General features: G+C 36.2%; 2 protein-coding genes across 2 annotated transcripts; one reads left to right on the top strand and one right to left on the bottom strand.

Annotated features, from left to right (window-relative positions):
• Positions 1-479: 479 nt before the first annotated feature.
• On the bottom strand, positions 480-1,433 carry LOC129072099 (olfactory receptor 1094-like). Its single transcript, XM_054575502.1, has one exon. The coding sequence runs from the start codon at positions 1,431-1,433 to the stop codon at positions 480-482; it is 954 nt and encodes a 317-aa protein (XP_054431477.1).
• Positions 1,434-13,638: 12,205 nt separating this feature from the next.
• LOC129072105 (olfactory receptor 5T2-like) lies at positions 13,639-14,592 on the top strand. The gene has a single exon (XM_054575514.1). The coding sequence runs from the start codon at positions 13,639-13,641 to the stop codon at positions 14,590-14,592; it is 954 nt and encodes a 317-aa protein (XP_054431489.1).
• Positions 14,593-15,273: the final 681 nt, after the last annotated feature.

Raw genomic sequence — 15,273 nt, forward strand, 5'->3', positions numbered from 1 at the left:
AGGTAAGTCACAGAGATACTTGGAGAAGTGGTGATATGAAGACATGGGGAGAAGATGGTGTTCTACAAACAGAAGGAAAACGCCTCAGAAGAATGCAGCCCTAACTTTATTTGATCTAAGATTGCTAAATCCTAGAACGGTGAAAATAAATATCTCTTGTTTAAGCTACCTGTCTGTGGTGCTTTCCTGCAACAACCTGACAAACTAATACAATCACTATCAGTGTGTGTGTATTTGCATATCTAAGAATGAATTAAGGAGAATTCAACTGAATGACAGAGCTTTTCTGCATGTGTGGAAACTGCACAGGTGGAGGTAAGTGTGACCTTTATATAAAATGGTGTAGGAAGAAAATGAAAGTACGAATACACTAAAATAACATTATTTTTTATTTTGATATTGAGACAATGAGCATGGTTCTTAATTGACTTAATTTAGTCATTAGTGTGAAGACGTACTTTATTGATACACCCATTTTTTCAAAACACTCTTTTCATTGCGTCTTTCACATCTTTGTTCCTCAAGCTGTAGATGATGGGATTCAGCATGGGGATCACAATGGTGTAAAATGTTGACACTATCATGTCATGGTCCAAAGCGTAGCTGGAACTTGGCCTCACATACATAAAGAGGATGGTTCCATGATAAACTGACACTCCTGTTAGGTGAGAGCCACAGGTAGAGAAAACTTTTCTCCTCCCCTCAGCAGAACGCATCCTCAGAATGGCCAGCAGGATGAAGCCATAGGAGACCGGGACAATCAGGATAGTGAAGATCTCAATGGCGCCCACAAAGTAGAAGAGCAGAAGCTGGTTTGTGTGAGTGTCAGAACAGGAAATAGCGAGGAGAGGAGGGATGTCACAGAAGATGTGTCTAATTGCATTGGAGGCACAAAATGATAGGCTAAATGTGGCCACTGTATGTACACATGCATGCAAAATGCCACCAACATAGGAAGCAATGATGAGTGACACATAGATTTGGGGTGACATGCTAACTGAATACAGGAGAGGGTTGTAGATTGCCACATAGCGATCATATGCCATTGCAGCCAAGAGGAAGCATTCTGTGGTCCCAAATGTAACAAAGAGAAACATTTGTGCCACACACCCAGTATAAGAAATGGCTTTGGTCTCATTCAGGAAATTGACCAACATTTTGGGTGTGACAGCTGAAGAATAACAAGCATCCAAGAATGACAACACACTCAGAAAATAGTACATAGGATTGTGTAGTCGAGAATCTTTAGCGACCAATAATACCATTCCCAAATTTCCTATCAGAGTAAACAGATAGATTGCTAGAAATAGTAAAAACAGGAAGACTTGCACCTCAGAATCATCTGTGAAGCCCATCAATATAAACATAGTGACTTCAGTTACATTTTTGATCAGAATCCTGTGTAAATCGAAATGTGAATTCAGCTGTGACATTTTTATATTTATCAATAGACTTTAAAGCAGTATTTTTAAAAATAGCATCTCCACTATTTTATCCCCTTGACCTTTTCTTAAAAGGGCATATTGAAATCCTTCGGGTGGAGGGAGTAAGAGTGATGAGGAAGCGGGGGCCACCGAATGCATTACCCTGTTAAATTAAAGACAATTTGTTAAATGGCTGGCTAAATTTGTCATATGTTTTAAAATCTCAATTTAAGTGTATTAATTTCCAATTTATGTTCTGTCACATTCACTTACACCTATTTTCATGTGCCGTCATCTAAACATCACTAAGGTAGAGGAATTTTAACCGAAAATATTATAATAGAAAGTATACGTCTGAATAGGACATCAAGATTTTCTACAGTGTGGATGAAATGCCTTTCCTTAACATTTATAATCGTTAAAATGAAGGCAGCCACACTTATGTAACAGGATTGTGTGTAAATGAGAATTGTGTTGTTTAAATGAGAAAAACCATGTTAAAATTATTTTGAGATTATTCCCGATTAATGGTAAATGGGCTGAGTTTGAATTCCATTTCAACTTACCATATGGGGTAGGCTTTTCCAACCAAACCATTGCCTCATCTGTTTTATTGGCTAGTATTCCTTTCAACTAGTATTTCTAGAACACTGGTGAACAGATAACAGACACCATTCCGGAGGGGGAGGTGCCTTGAACAAAAATCATGATAGAATATTGGTTTGGTTCGGTTTTTCAGTGTTCTTTCTTGACACACCTACCACTAAGTTATCCATTTAGGCCTGCACAGTTTATATACTGTTAATGTTTTCCAATGGAACTTAATGCATGTAAGGTGTTTTTTAATATTTATATAATTACTAGCCTTGTAAAATCCTTGGGTGCATTTTTAAGACTTAGGTACGTCAAAAATAAATCATGACCATTTCTTGAATATATTACACTTTTTTAAGGAGTCACTCAAATTATTATAAAAGAAAAACCACCCAGTAATAGATTGTAACATTTATAAAAGCTATTGTTAAAAGAGTAAAATTACAATATAAGCTACAAAGTAGTGTTTTGTTTCTGGTATATTTCCCTCTGCCTCCAGACTGTTTCTCATTTAGTGAAATGTGAAAAGGAGGAAATTATCTGTAAAGTTGAAGAGTCATGTGTGTCTCGACTGAAATTCTTCATGGTGTAAGAAAAACCAAAATGTTGCATCTTCTACATTTAGGTGCAAGATTTTGGGAGCATGATTCTTGTTTTTCTTCAGTGTGTCACAGCCTAAAGGTGTAAAAAACTATGGAGTACGGACCAGAGACATACCCGTGATTTATATTTGTGACATGAAATACACACACTTTTGTCATATTGAGATGTTCACACATCAAGAAGAAATGAGAAAATATGCATATTTTTATTTTCCCAGATCCATGTGAAAGACATTAAATCATTCTCAGATGTGGTGATACAACACCCTCACGCAAAATGCTCATTTAATCCTTAGAGATTCTTGAGTAAAATATACAGTTAAGCTAAATTTCAACTTCTGTGTAAATACAGACAACTAACAGTACTATTGAGAACACACAGACACAAATGCGTTAGAGTAATTTTCAATTTACTTTGAATAGGTACATTAATAAAATTTAAAAAATCAATAACATAAATAAGTGCTAGTGCATCATTTGGACATCACAACACATTTCTTTCTGTTTTAAGAAAATTCTCATTCTCTCTCTTACTCAATCATAGATTATAAGCAAAAAAAAATTATGAAACAGATTGAGGACCAAAACTGGAATCAGGTAGATCAGAATAAGCACAGTGAAAACAACCAAAAATATGCAAGCAGCTTTAGAAAAATATACCAATGTGTAGTCTACAAACTACATGTTTGACTGCTATGCACAGGAGAGATTTCAGCAACAGCTCAATTGTAACCTTTACTTAAGGATGTGTTTGAGATAATAAAATTGTGGGAGATTAACATAAGTACGTTTCTACCCTAAAAGCCGGTATTAAAATCTCAGATTTAACATCTAGTACCTGTATAACCATGAAAAATTACTTTATTTCCCCAAACCAAAGAATAACTAAGATTAACCAAATTTTCAGGCACATCTTGTTCAGCAACATGAACATGGTGTGGTTCGAGAGTGCTGATTTATGAGGTGCATTACCATGTTCACTAAAGTGTTTTTATTATATGTGAGGGTACATCCATAGGAAACATGACTTCCAAATTTTATTTAACTACACAATATAAACATGGAGTTAGGAAATTAGACTTTCTTCAAGGATTTGAGTAATGCATTGAGCACCAAACCAGAAACTAAGGCTTCTTCTTTTAGTTAAACATATTTTTTTAAATACGGCACTTAAGATATATTTAAATACCTTTCTCATGCGATTATGTCCAGTGAATGCCAATATTCTATGATATCAAGAACCTTAAAAAGAAAGAACTTTAAAATTCACTTCTGTCATTGCATTTTTGACTCTGGGCATGACAGTAGAATAACAATATGTTTGCTTAAATTCTTCTGATAATTTCAGGCGTGATGCTTTTCTCATAATTCTTGACTTCTCTGATTTTATCTGTAGTACTAGATAGGGGTTTCCGAATGAAGGTATATTTCACTTCCAAATTATGTCCCTTTGGAGCGTTCGCTACCTCACCGTAGAGAACTGAAGGAACGACAGCCAAAATGTACGGGATTCACCTACTTCATTGAAGATACTCTTCAGACAGGCATTTCAGTCAACTAACATTTAAGGACACTAGACCTGATTGTGTTTACAGCTAATTAATTTCACTTTAGGAGATAAGTGAGAAAGACCAATGATTTCAAAATTTAATAAAACATGATCATTCTGAAAAACCTAACTCGAAGGAATTCCTCAACCCTCATCTGGTCAGACATCAAAAATCACCACACATCCCTGAGAAGAGTAAATACAAACACTAAGCTGGAAATGAAGCCAAGTGATCAGAGCAGCTGCAAATGTTATAAAATGGCTACTGGGTGTTAGAGATTTTGTGTACATTATATTATGTCCACAGCAGCTTGCAAACTAATGCAGCACCCTTTAATAGAGGAGAAAACTGAGCACCAGCCTGACTTACAACTTGATCAAAGTCACAGAATTACTAGTGGGTCCAGGATTCAAGGCAGCTTCTCTGTCTTCAGACTAAGCTCTTTTCACTTGATCCTGTCACTGTCTCATTGTGTGTGATATGCTGCACATTTGGGAATGGTATCCCCTAAACACAGCACAAAATATTATCCACATGGGCCTGGATTCGTTTACAAAGCCACAAACTCAAGTACCCCATTATATTTCTTTAAAAAGACAAATTAAAGTGGCTTCTAGGTCTATTAGCAACCTAGTAAAATCAATTTAAAATTCATTTATATCCCTTCATGAGGAAAAACATTATGATTTCACAATGGTATACACCTAATGGTTGGTGAATAGTTACATTTTTCTTTTCGTCTTTATTGTCGTTCAAGCGCAGTTTCTCCACTTTCCCTCCACCATCTCCTCGCCTCACCTACCCCAGCCTCCCACCCTCCAACCTACCCCTTTGGCTTTGTCCATGTGTCCTTTATACATGTTGTTTGATGGCCCTTCTGCTTTTTTCTCCCATCTGTTCATCAATTAGAAATACAGTCCCTTATTTCTACTACCTTAATTCTGTTGTCTTCCATCAAGAAAATTAAATCCAATTTCTAATTTAAGAATTTATTGACATGATATGTTGTACTTTTCTAATTATCCCTGATAATTCCCTAACTCTCTCATTCAATTTTTAATTCAGCTCTAAGTTCACTAGAAATTTCTACCTCAGACATAGATATTGAGGCAAATAATCCAGTTTCAGATCGAGATAGTAACATCTGATATTTTTCTTAAGTGAAGACAAACCTCTCCTCTTACCTGTGGAAATGAACTGCTCACTCACTGAGGACATGCTATGAACACGGAGCATTTGGACTCTCTTATACCAGGATCTCAAGCTCTTCTTGAAGTCCACAGGGATACTCCTAGAAGAAAACACCCTCATTCTCTTCTGGGACAGCAAAAGTACCAAGATTACTTTGCTGTTTTATATAGCAAATGAGAGGATAATTCTGGAGCAATAAACAATATGATAAAAGTGATTACGCAAATGCATTTTGTCCTCTGTTATAAAAGGACTTTCAGTGAAAAAAGAATTTGAACAAGACTGCAAAATAAATGTAAAGACACTGAACATAGGTCTAGCTCTGACACTAAATAGCTATGTGCTATGGGTTGATAACTTAAATTCTCTGAAACCCTGTTTCTTCTTCCTGGGAATATAACCTGTTTACTTGTCTCAAAATCCCCTAACCATGCACATACTGAAATAGTCTCAAAGCATAAGCTATAAATGAATTCATCATGATTTAATAAAAATTACTATATTTATTTTAGAATTAATGGACTACACTTTAAGTGGTAAGAGAGATGGAGTTAAGATCACTAGCCTTTAATGGTGGAGATAAGAAATGAATATCTGAACTAGGATTATTGAGCACAGACATGGGACAGATGGTAATGTTCCATGTAACAGAACATTAGAATATTGGAGATCAGGCAGAGATAGCGACCAAAGCTGGAGTTGCATCAGGCCTTGTCTTCAGGGCCCACATTCCAATCTATAGACTAGCACAAGGGTATACACTTTTTAAAAGTAAATTTATTGGAGCAGCGTTGGTGAATACAATTAGATAAGTTTCATGAGTACAATATTTGACACATCATCTGTATATTGAACTGTGTGCTCATTACCCAAAGTCAGACGTTCTTCTTTGACTCTCTCTGTACCTGTAGTACTCCCCTCCTTCTTTCATCTGCTGACCTCATACACTTGCTGTGTCTCGGAGTTTTCGTTTGTTTATTTATTGTTTTCAGTGTCATATTCCACATACGAGTCAAATCACATGGTTGTTGACTTTTCTCTGTTTGACTTACTTTGCTTAGCATGATATTCTCAAGGTCCATCCACGCTCTCACAAATGGCAGGGTTATATCTTTTCTTAAGCTGAGTAGTATATATGTACCACATCTTCTTATCCAATCACCTGTCAAAGGACACTTTGGTTCTTACGATGTATTGGCCGCCGTGAATAACGTTGCAATGAACATAGGCGTGCACATATCTTTGTGAATGAAAGTTTTCAAAGTTTTCAGGTAGAAATCCAGAAGAGGGGTGGCTGGGTCATATGGTACCTCTAGTCTTAATTTTCTGAGTACCTTCCATACCATATTCCATAGAGGCTGTACCAGTTTACATTGCCACCAGCAGGAAATAAAAGCTTTTTCTTTTCCTTTCTCTGCGAACTCTTCAGCAATTGTTATTACTTGTCTTGTCAAGAACAACCATTCCAACAGGTGTAACGTGGTACCTCGTTGTAGTTGTGATTTGCATTTCCCTAACCACTAGTGGAGTTGAGATTTAAAATTTTTTAAATTTTTCATGTACCTGTTGGTCTTTTGTATGTTTTCCCTTAACTTTGGGGTCAAATTCATGAAATACTCTGTAAGACCAAAGTCCGTAAGTTTAGTACCCATGTATTCTCCTATGACATTTATTATTTGAAGTCTTATATTTAGACCTTTAATCCATTTTTAACTTCTGTGTAGGGAGGCAAACAGTAGTATATTTTCATTCTTTTTGCATGTGGCTTTTTAATTTTCCCAGCAGCATTTATTGGAGTGGCTTTCTGTTCTCCATTGTATGTGTTGTGGCCCCTTTGTCAAAAATTATCAGTTGAAACACGTTTGGGTTTAGTTCTAAGTTCTCAGTTCTGTCCTGTTGGTCTGTGTGTCAGTTTTTCTGCCAATTCCATGCTTTTATAAAAAGGACACGTGGACACAGCCAAAGGGGGGTAGGATCAAGGGTGCAGGTGGGGATGGGTGGGCTGGGGGAGTTTGGGGCGGAATAAGAATACTGTACTTGAACAACAATGAAAACATTTAAATGAAAATTTTACTTATTTTTTGTTTATGCCCTTAAAGTTGTTCCCCCTTTATCTCCCTTTCCTCCACCCACTCCCACCCTCAGTCAATCCCCATAATGTTGTCCCTGCCCATGAGTTGTGCCCAAAAGTTCACTGCTTAACCTTCACAATATTTCATCCCCCACTCCTTGCCAGCAGCTGTATCATGCATTTAAGCATTTGTTACTGTTGTGTTCATTAGATTATTGTGTTCATTATATTCCACATATAAGTGCGATCACATGGTATTTGTCTTTCACTGACTGGCTTAACTCACTTAGCATGCTGTTTTGATTATTGTCACTTTTTAGTATCATTTGACATCAGAGTGTGTGATACCTCTGACGTGGTTCCTCTTTCTACGGGTTGCTCTGGCAGTTTGGGGCATTTTATTGTTCCATATAAGTCTGATGATTTATTTTTTTGTTCTATGTCTTTAAAAATATCACTGAGGTTTTGATGGAAATTGCATTAAATCTGCCTATTGCTTTGGGTAACATGTTTATTTTAGCTATGCTGATTCAATTTCTTTCCATTTCTTTGTGTCTTTTTCCATCTCTTTTAATAGTGCTTCATAATTTTCATTGTATAGATTCCTCACATCCTTTGTTAAGTTTCTTCTGAAATATTTTATTCTTTTTTTTTGCAATTGCAAATGGAACTGTTTTTTTTCCATTTCTTTTTCTGAAACTTCATTGTTAGTACACAGGTATGGATGAATTTTTGTATATTGAATTTGAATCCTGCATCTTTGTACTGTGTATATTTTTTCTAATACTTTTTTTTTTGAGGAGGGGAAGTCTCTCAGATTTTTCTACATAAAGAAAGAATCATGTCATCTCTAGAAAGTGAGAATTTACTTCTTCATTCCCAATTTCAATGCCTTTTATTTCTCTCCTCTGGTGAGAACATCCAGTGCTATGCTGAATGGGAGTGGTGAGTGTGGGCATCCTTGTCTTGTTCCTGATCTTAGAGGAAAAGCTTTCAGTTTTTCAACATTGAGTACGATATGAGCTGAAGGTTTGTGCTATGAGACCTTTAGGATGTTGAAGTTCTTTCATTCCATACACATTTTATTGCGTGTTTAATCATAAATAGATGCTGTATCTTGTCAAATGTTTTTCTCTGCAGCTCTTACTAATATCATGAGATGTGTATCCTTTTTTTTTCTTTTTTTGTTAATGTGCTGTATTACATTGAGGATCAAAGACCTAAATATAAGACTTGAAACAATAAATCCCATAGAAGAAAACATAGGAACTAAACTTACGGACCTTGGCCTTATGGAATACTTATGGATCTGACCCCCAAGGTAAGGAAAGAAAAGACACAAAATAAGTGAATGAGGCTATATCAAACTAAAAAGCTTCTGCTCAACAACACAAGTGCAACCACCTAAATGGGAAAAGACACTTGCCAGCAATTGCTGTGATAAAGGATTAGATCAAAATACCTTAAGAATTCATACCACTGGACGCCAAATGAACAATACAATTAAAGAATGGGCAGAGAATCTGAACAGACATTTCCCCAAGAAGACACGGAACAGTCCTTTCTGAGCCCTACACCTTCCAGAAGCTCCGTCCCTGCTGAAATCTCACCTTCGTCCCATACCTGCCCTACTCAATGGATATTTTTCTCAGCACTTTTTTCTTCCAGGTGAAGCCCTGTCCTTTTTAAAGTGAGCATGTGCTAATTACTTCCGAGATCCTCAGGGACCTCTAACACTACATCAGCCTCTCACAGGCCTTTTGTGATGCTCTGATTGGCCATGGATAAAGCTGGGGTGATTCTGGAAACCGGAGAAGAATAAAGACTTTACTGGTCCTCCCTGTCTACCTATGTTCAATATTTCTATTTTGGCCCTAGGTGTACTCAAGCGTATGTTTATTGTTTGTTTGTATATCTATTAATTGATTAAAATACTTTTCATTTAATAAATATCAACCTGTCATACATTACTCTAGACATTTTTTTATTGAGTAAATTATCATGTTGCTATTTTAAGCCCTAAGGTAATTGGGGCATATTCCCTTAGGGGTGTCTCCTGTGGGTTTTATCAATGTTAAATACATTGATATAAGCAATCTAAATAAAGCATTTTTGTAATGTACATAGACATGCATCTACTCTTCTACAGGTAAGAGGCATTTTCAGAGAATATGCAGAATAATTTAATAGGTAAGATCTAAAATAACAAGGTGAAATATGTTATGAAATCTCTCCAGTACTATACCCTTTAATTGTTTCCTTTGCATCAGTGAATTCATCACAGCCTGATTATTGTAGAGTTTGTCTAAGAATTGGAAAACAGTATTTCCTAGAATTAAAAAACATTGACCTTATGTCTTAAGGAAAAGGAGAATGCTCCGAAAGAGTGTACATTTTCATTTTCCTGATTAAAAAAATTTCATACCACTGTGAAGTACAACAGAGTAATTTATCAATAGAAGGCTGGAACACATTTGATCCATTCAACTATGGGGGGGTACTTTCATATGATGAGGAAAATAATCATTCTTTTAGGTGTCTTTTGCTAGCTCTGTAATGTAGGAGCCACTTCAGATCACTGCTTGTTTCACTAGTATTACTGGATTAAAAAGTCCAAATACAACATTTTGAGTGTTCCTGTGGGGAGGAAAGGGTTGGGGGGGGGGGTGTCAGTTTCAGAATGAAGCCAGGGCACAAAGAGAGGCAGTGAGAGGTGCGTGCGCCTCGAGGGCGACCAGGACTGAATCCTGGCTCTGGCGCTCACTCCCAGGGAGACGCGCTGTGCAGGTGAGATACAGCAATGTGCGCGCGGCCGCTCCAAGGCTCAGCAAGCGGCTGCGGTCCCTGCTCCCCTCCTCTGCCGGCTCCCTCAGGGTCTCACTAGTGAGCCCGAGATGTTTGGAGTGTGCTGCCCGCTCTTGACGTGATGTTTCTGGAGGTGGGTTTACCGTAATTATAAAGGTGGGTTTTATATTCTAAACTCTTTAAGTTCCATGGTAATTTTCTCCTTGTAACTCTGAGCCCTGTCCTTGTGCCCCAATCCATTTAGTCATGCCCATCTATCAGGAACGATGGTCGGCAGAGAAATGTAACCAAAGTGTTTAAGATGGTAAGTTTTCATTGTTTCATTTACTGAATGCAAATTTAAGCCCACTGCAATGTGGAAAATTGTATCATGGTCATCTCTGCGCTTTGGTGTTATTGTTTTAATAGACGATACAAGTCACAATCCTCTTTATGGTCTAATCCAGACACAGAAGAGTACACATAGGAAACAAGAAATATAGTAAAATTCATTAACTTAATATGATAAATATTTGAGCATAAAGTAAGAATCACAAAATGAATATATTACATGTAGATAAAGAAGGAGATATCTAGTTTAAAGCTCTGGTCAACTCTACTCTGCAATGATATACTCATTAATGTTGTGGACTAATAGTAGCTAATTTTTTATTATAAATACATGAAATGACAAACTACTTATATTTGAATGTTAAATTTATAACAAAAGTGACATATTTTTAAAAACTTGCCTTAAATACTCATTTTTTTACATATTTCATGCATCTGTCCATCTGTGCATTATTATACCTTCTCTGCCATTTGAATTTACTGCTACTGAAAGGAGAGTCAATTCTGGAGGAAAAGCCTAATATCATTCATGACTTTTAATTATGGAGCTGAGTATACACTTTCAGATGACAAATATGTGATTTTCCTTAAACCAGGTATATCATGAAACTGATGTAAGAACTCTGTTGAAGCTGCATTTTTTCTTGTGATTTCTAATTGCATTAAAACACAGATTTCATTATATCTATCAAAGTTTGTTTTGCTACTTTTATCACTATTGTTCTGACCTCATCTACATAAATTCTTTCATCAGACCCTTTTTTTGATCAATTGTCATGTCATCTCATAGCATTTTTTTTAATTTAAAGAAATGGAGTTTTCTCAATCTCTTTGTTAAGATTTTTTAAAATGAAGTTTTGAAAAAGCATTTTATTTTGTAAGAGAAGCTCAAAAATGTGCAGTTCATTAGACTAGATGGGTTAAGTACCCCAATTCATTATCTTCTAACATTTTTGTTTCAATACATAGGATTCAACCTAAATTCCACCTTCTCTGAATTTTTATATGAGTAGTTTCTGTTTTCTGTGCCTTTAATTGTCCCAATAATTCTATGATAACATTTTCTCCTGATACTGACAATTCTTCTAGGGGATCCTGACTTCATCTGTCCCAGAAGACCATTAGTATGTGTTTTGTTCTCTATTTCTTTTTTCTCTTTTTTTTTTTGTTCAGGACGATTTTTATTAATTTTTAACTGTATATCGGCAAACACACATCAGTGTATATATAAATATGCAGAGTGGAAGGACCACCGTAACAACAGTTGTCTCTGGGGAAGGCACTGAATTGGATGGAAGGAGAAGCTGGGAGGGGATCGTCACCATTTCCTCTCCGTATTTCTGCACCTGAGCTATTGTTTTAGGAGCAAAGGTGCGTATATTACTTATAATGTATACTTTTGAAAATATAAGAGGTAGACAATTAAACAAATGAGCAATAGAACAGGGAAAACTATTTTACACAAGTGAATGTAGTGTTTTAACAGTGTAGAATTTCCTGGGAAAGAGGAAGGCGGCCTTCTCAGTCTTTGATTCCAAATGGTTCCCTCTCTCACTAAGGAGATCCTGTCAATGTACTGAAACTGGAGCTTGACTTGCAATATGAATTAAGATCATATGCAAAATATAATTGGCAGCAATTATGTGCCCTTAACGCTGACTCAAATTGTATATGGTACATATAAAAAAATACATAAATGACTATGATAAGACACTTGAGTAAAATGTATCCTCCAACCAGTGTTATATTATAGGCTAATAATGACACATTCAGTTCAGGTTCTGGTATCACTTTGATTCCTTATTTAAACAACCATGAGACCATGCAGGGAAGGTGTTTTTCTGTAACTTCTAACTGATATCTTGCTGTTTATTTACTTTTCTCTCTAGATGCAATGATTATTTCTAACTGTTGTTATATTTTTAGTTACTGATCTTTATGAGCTTAACTGCTACCTTTAACTAGTTGTTATTTCACTGAATCCAAAATGAGCAATATACAAGTGTAATACTCTAAAAGCAAATTTGCATTTCTTATATTTTCTTATCATTTGTTTATCTCACCAAAATGTTTTTTGTAAAAGATGAAAGATTTGTTCGTTCTGAAGAGAAACCAGAGCATCACCACAATATTTTTGAGAAAGTAGGTAAACATATATTAAAAACTTAGATTTCCAAAAACAATACAAATGAACAAATATTTGCCCAAAAAAGACAATATAATGTTGAGCACTTGAAAACCAAATTCAATGAAACAAAAACTGTCATATAAGTTTATATTAAAACATAATCCATGTTCTTAAAATAATATTATTTTTAATTTAATCTTTGTTATATTTTTTCCATTACCATTTATCCTCTTATACCTCCTTCTCCCAGCAATCACCACGCTGTTGCCGGGTCCATTAGCCTGCTGTGCTTTCTGCCCACACCCGCCTCCCGCTAACATCCCACCCCTAACAGCTGCCATCTGTTCTCCATCCATGAGTCTGTCTATGTTTTGCTTGTTAGTTCAGTTTGTTCTTTAGAGTCCACATAGGAGTTATTTTTTGTTCAGTAACCTAATGGAATTGGAAGATTTTTATTTTTAACTCATAAAATATTACAATTCACTAGGCTCTTAGTGTCACAAAAACCTAATTTAACACTTTCTATATTTAAAATTATTTTAAATACGTTTCCTTCAATATTTATTGTGTTTTGAGATAAAAATTGTCATAAATATAATGACTTTTTGCAAGGGTTTGCTTTTGTTTCAATATCAATTAGTAGGAAAACAGCTCATGGAATTCATTGGTGAATTGCCCATTTGCCTTCAAAGTTTTTGAATAACATGAATTGAGCCTGTGAATTAACCCAAATTTTCCATTTGACTCTGTAGTGAGTGGCCATGGTGCTTTGATCCTCTGCCATGGTGCTGGACCTTGACTGCAGCTGAGAAATTATTCACTGAAAAGAAATAAATATGAAGACATAGGTCGTTTTAACTGAGTCACAGTATTGCTCATTTGGTCAGAGCAATATGAAGACAATATTATAAAAATCTCCAAGATTTTTTCATGAGGTTTCAACATGAAGAATGTCACTACAGTTATAATGTTTGTTCTGAAGGGCTTCACAGATGATCTAGAACTGCAAATTATCCTATTCTTCCTGTTTCTAGTGATTTATCTCTTCACTCTGATGGGGAACTTAGGGCTGGTTGTATTGGTCATTTGGGATTCCCAGCTCCACAATCCCATGTACTATTTTCTGAGTGTGCTGTCATCTGTGGATGCTAGCTTTTCTTCAGTGATTACACCAAATATGTTAGTAGATTTTCTGTCAAAGAATAAAGTCATTTCATTCCTTGGATGTGCAACACAGCTGTTTCTCGCAGTTACTTTTGGAACCACAGAATGCTTCCTCTTGGCTGCAATGGCATATGATCGCTACGTGGCAATCTACAACCCTCTCCTGTATTCAGTTAGCATGTCACCCAAAGTCTATGTGCCTCTCATCATTGCCTCCTACGTTGGTGGCATTTTGCATGCTTGTGTACACACAGTGGCCACATTTAGCCTATCCTTCTGTGCCTCCAATGAAATTAGACATGTCTTTTGTGATGTTCCTCCTCTCCTCGCTATTTCCTGTTCTGATACACACGCAAACCAGCTTCTACTCTTCTACTTCGTGGGAGGGGTTGAAATTGTCACTATCCTGATTGTCCTGGTCTCTTATGTCTTCATCCTTTTGGCCATTCTGAGGATGCGTTCTGCTGAGGGAAGGAAAAAAGCTTTCTCTACGTGTGGCTCTCACCTAACAGGAGTGTCAATTTTTTATGGAACCATCCTCTTCATGTATGTGAGACCAAGTTCCAACTATGCTTTGGACCATGACATGATAGTGTCAACATTTTACACCATTGTGATCCCCATGCTGAATCCCATCATCTACAGCTTGAGGAACAAAGATGTGAAAGAGGCAGTGAAAAGAGTGTTTGGGAAAATGGTACCCAATAAAGTACATTTTCACCCTAACCATTAAACAAAAATAAATTAAGAATGATATCTGTTGTCCTCCTATCAAAAAGTTAGAATAAAATTTTTTTGTTTTAGCATGTGAGTGTCTTTCTCTTCTTCTTACACCTTTTTCTTTTAAGGTCATAGTGAAACTTCCACCTGCACAGTGTCCATACATGCAGGAAAACTGTGTGATCCATTTGCTTCTTAATTCATTCTCAGAAACACACCACACACACACACACACACACACACACACACACACATATTTACACATATGCTGATAGTGGTTGCATTAACTTGTCAGGTCTGCCAAAACAAAGTACAGTAGACTGGTTGATGGTTTATACAACAGAAATTTATTTCACTGTGGTCTGTAATCTAGAAGTCGGAGATCAAGTCAGAGGCAGGTGGATTTCTTCTGAGGCCTTTCTCCTTATCAAAACACCAGTGATATTGGTTTAGGACCCACCCAAATACCTCATTTTAAGTTAACCTTCACAAAGCCCTCATTTTCTAATAAAGTCACATTCTGAAGTATAGGTGTTCAGATTTCAGCATAAATACTGGTATATATTATGTATATTAACGCACACATAGTCAGATACACATATAATCTTTTCTTTAAATGTGTAGTGTTCACTTTGACATTCATAGGATTACAGGTTGCAATTACAGGTAATTTTACGATTACATCTGTCATGCT

Source organism: Pteronotus mesoamericanus, unplaced genomic scaffold (genome assembly GCF_021234165.1).
Source record: "Pteronotus mesoamericanus isolate MK-2021 breed Mesoamerican mustached bat unplaced genomic scaffold, CSHL_Meso_final contig_1147, whole genome shotgun sequence".
NCBI classification, from domain to species: Eukaryota; Metazoa; Chordata; class Mammalia; order Chiroptera; family Mormoopidae; genus Pteronotus; species Pteronotus mesoamericanus.

What these genes read in the sequence shown, in the direction of transcription:
- LOC129072105 (XM_054575514.1), top strand. Translation starts at nt 13,639, where the DNA reads ATGAAGAATGTCACTACAGTTATAATGTTTGTTCTGAAGGGCTTCACA.
- LOC129072099 (XM_054575502.1), bottom strand. Translation starts at nt 1,433, where the DNA reads ATGTCACAGCTGAATTCACATTTCGATTTACACAGGATTCTGATCAAA.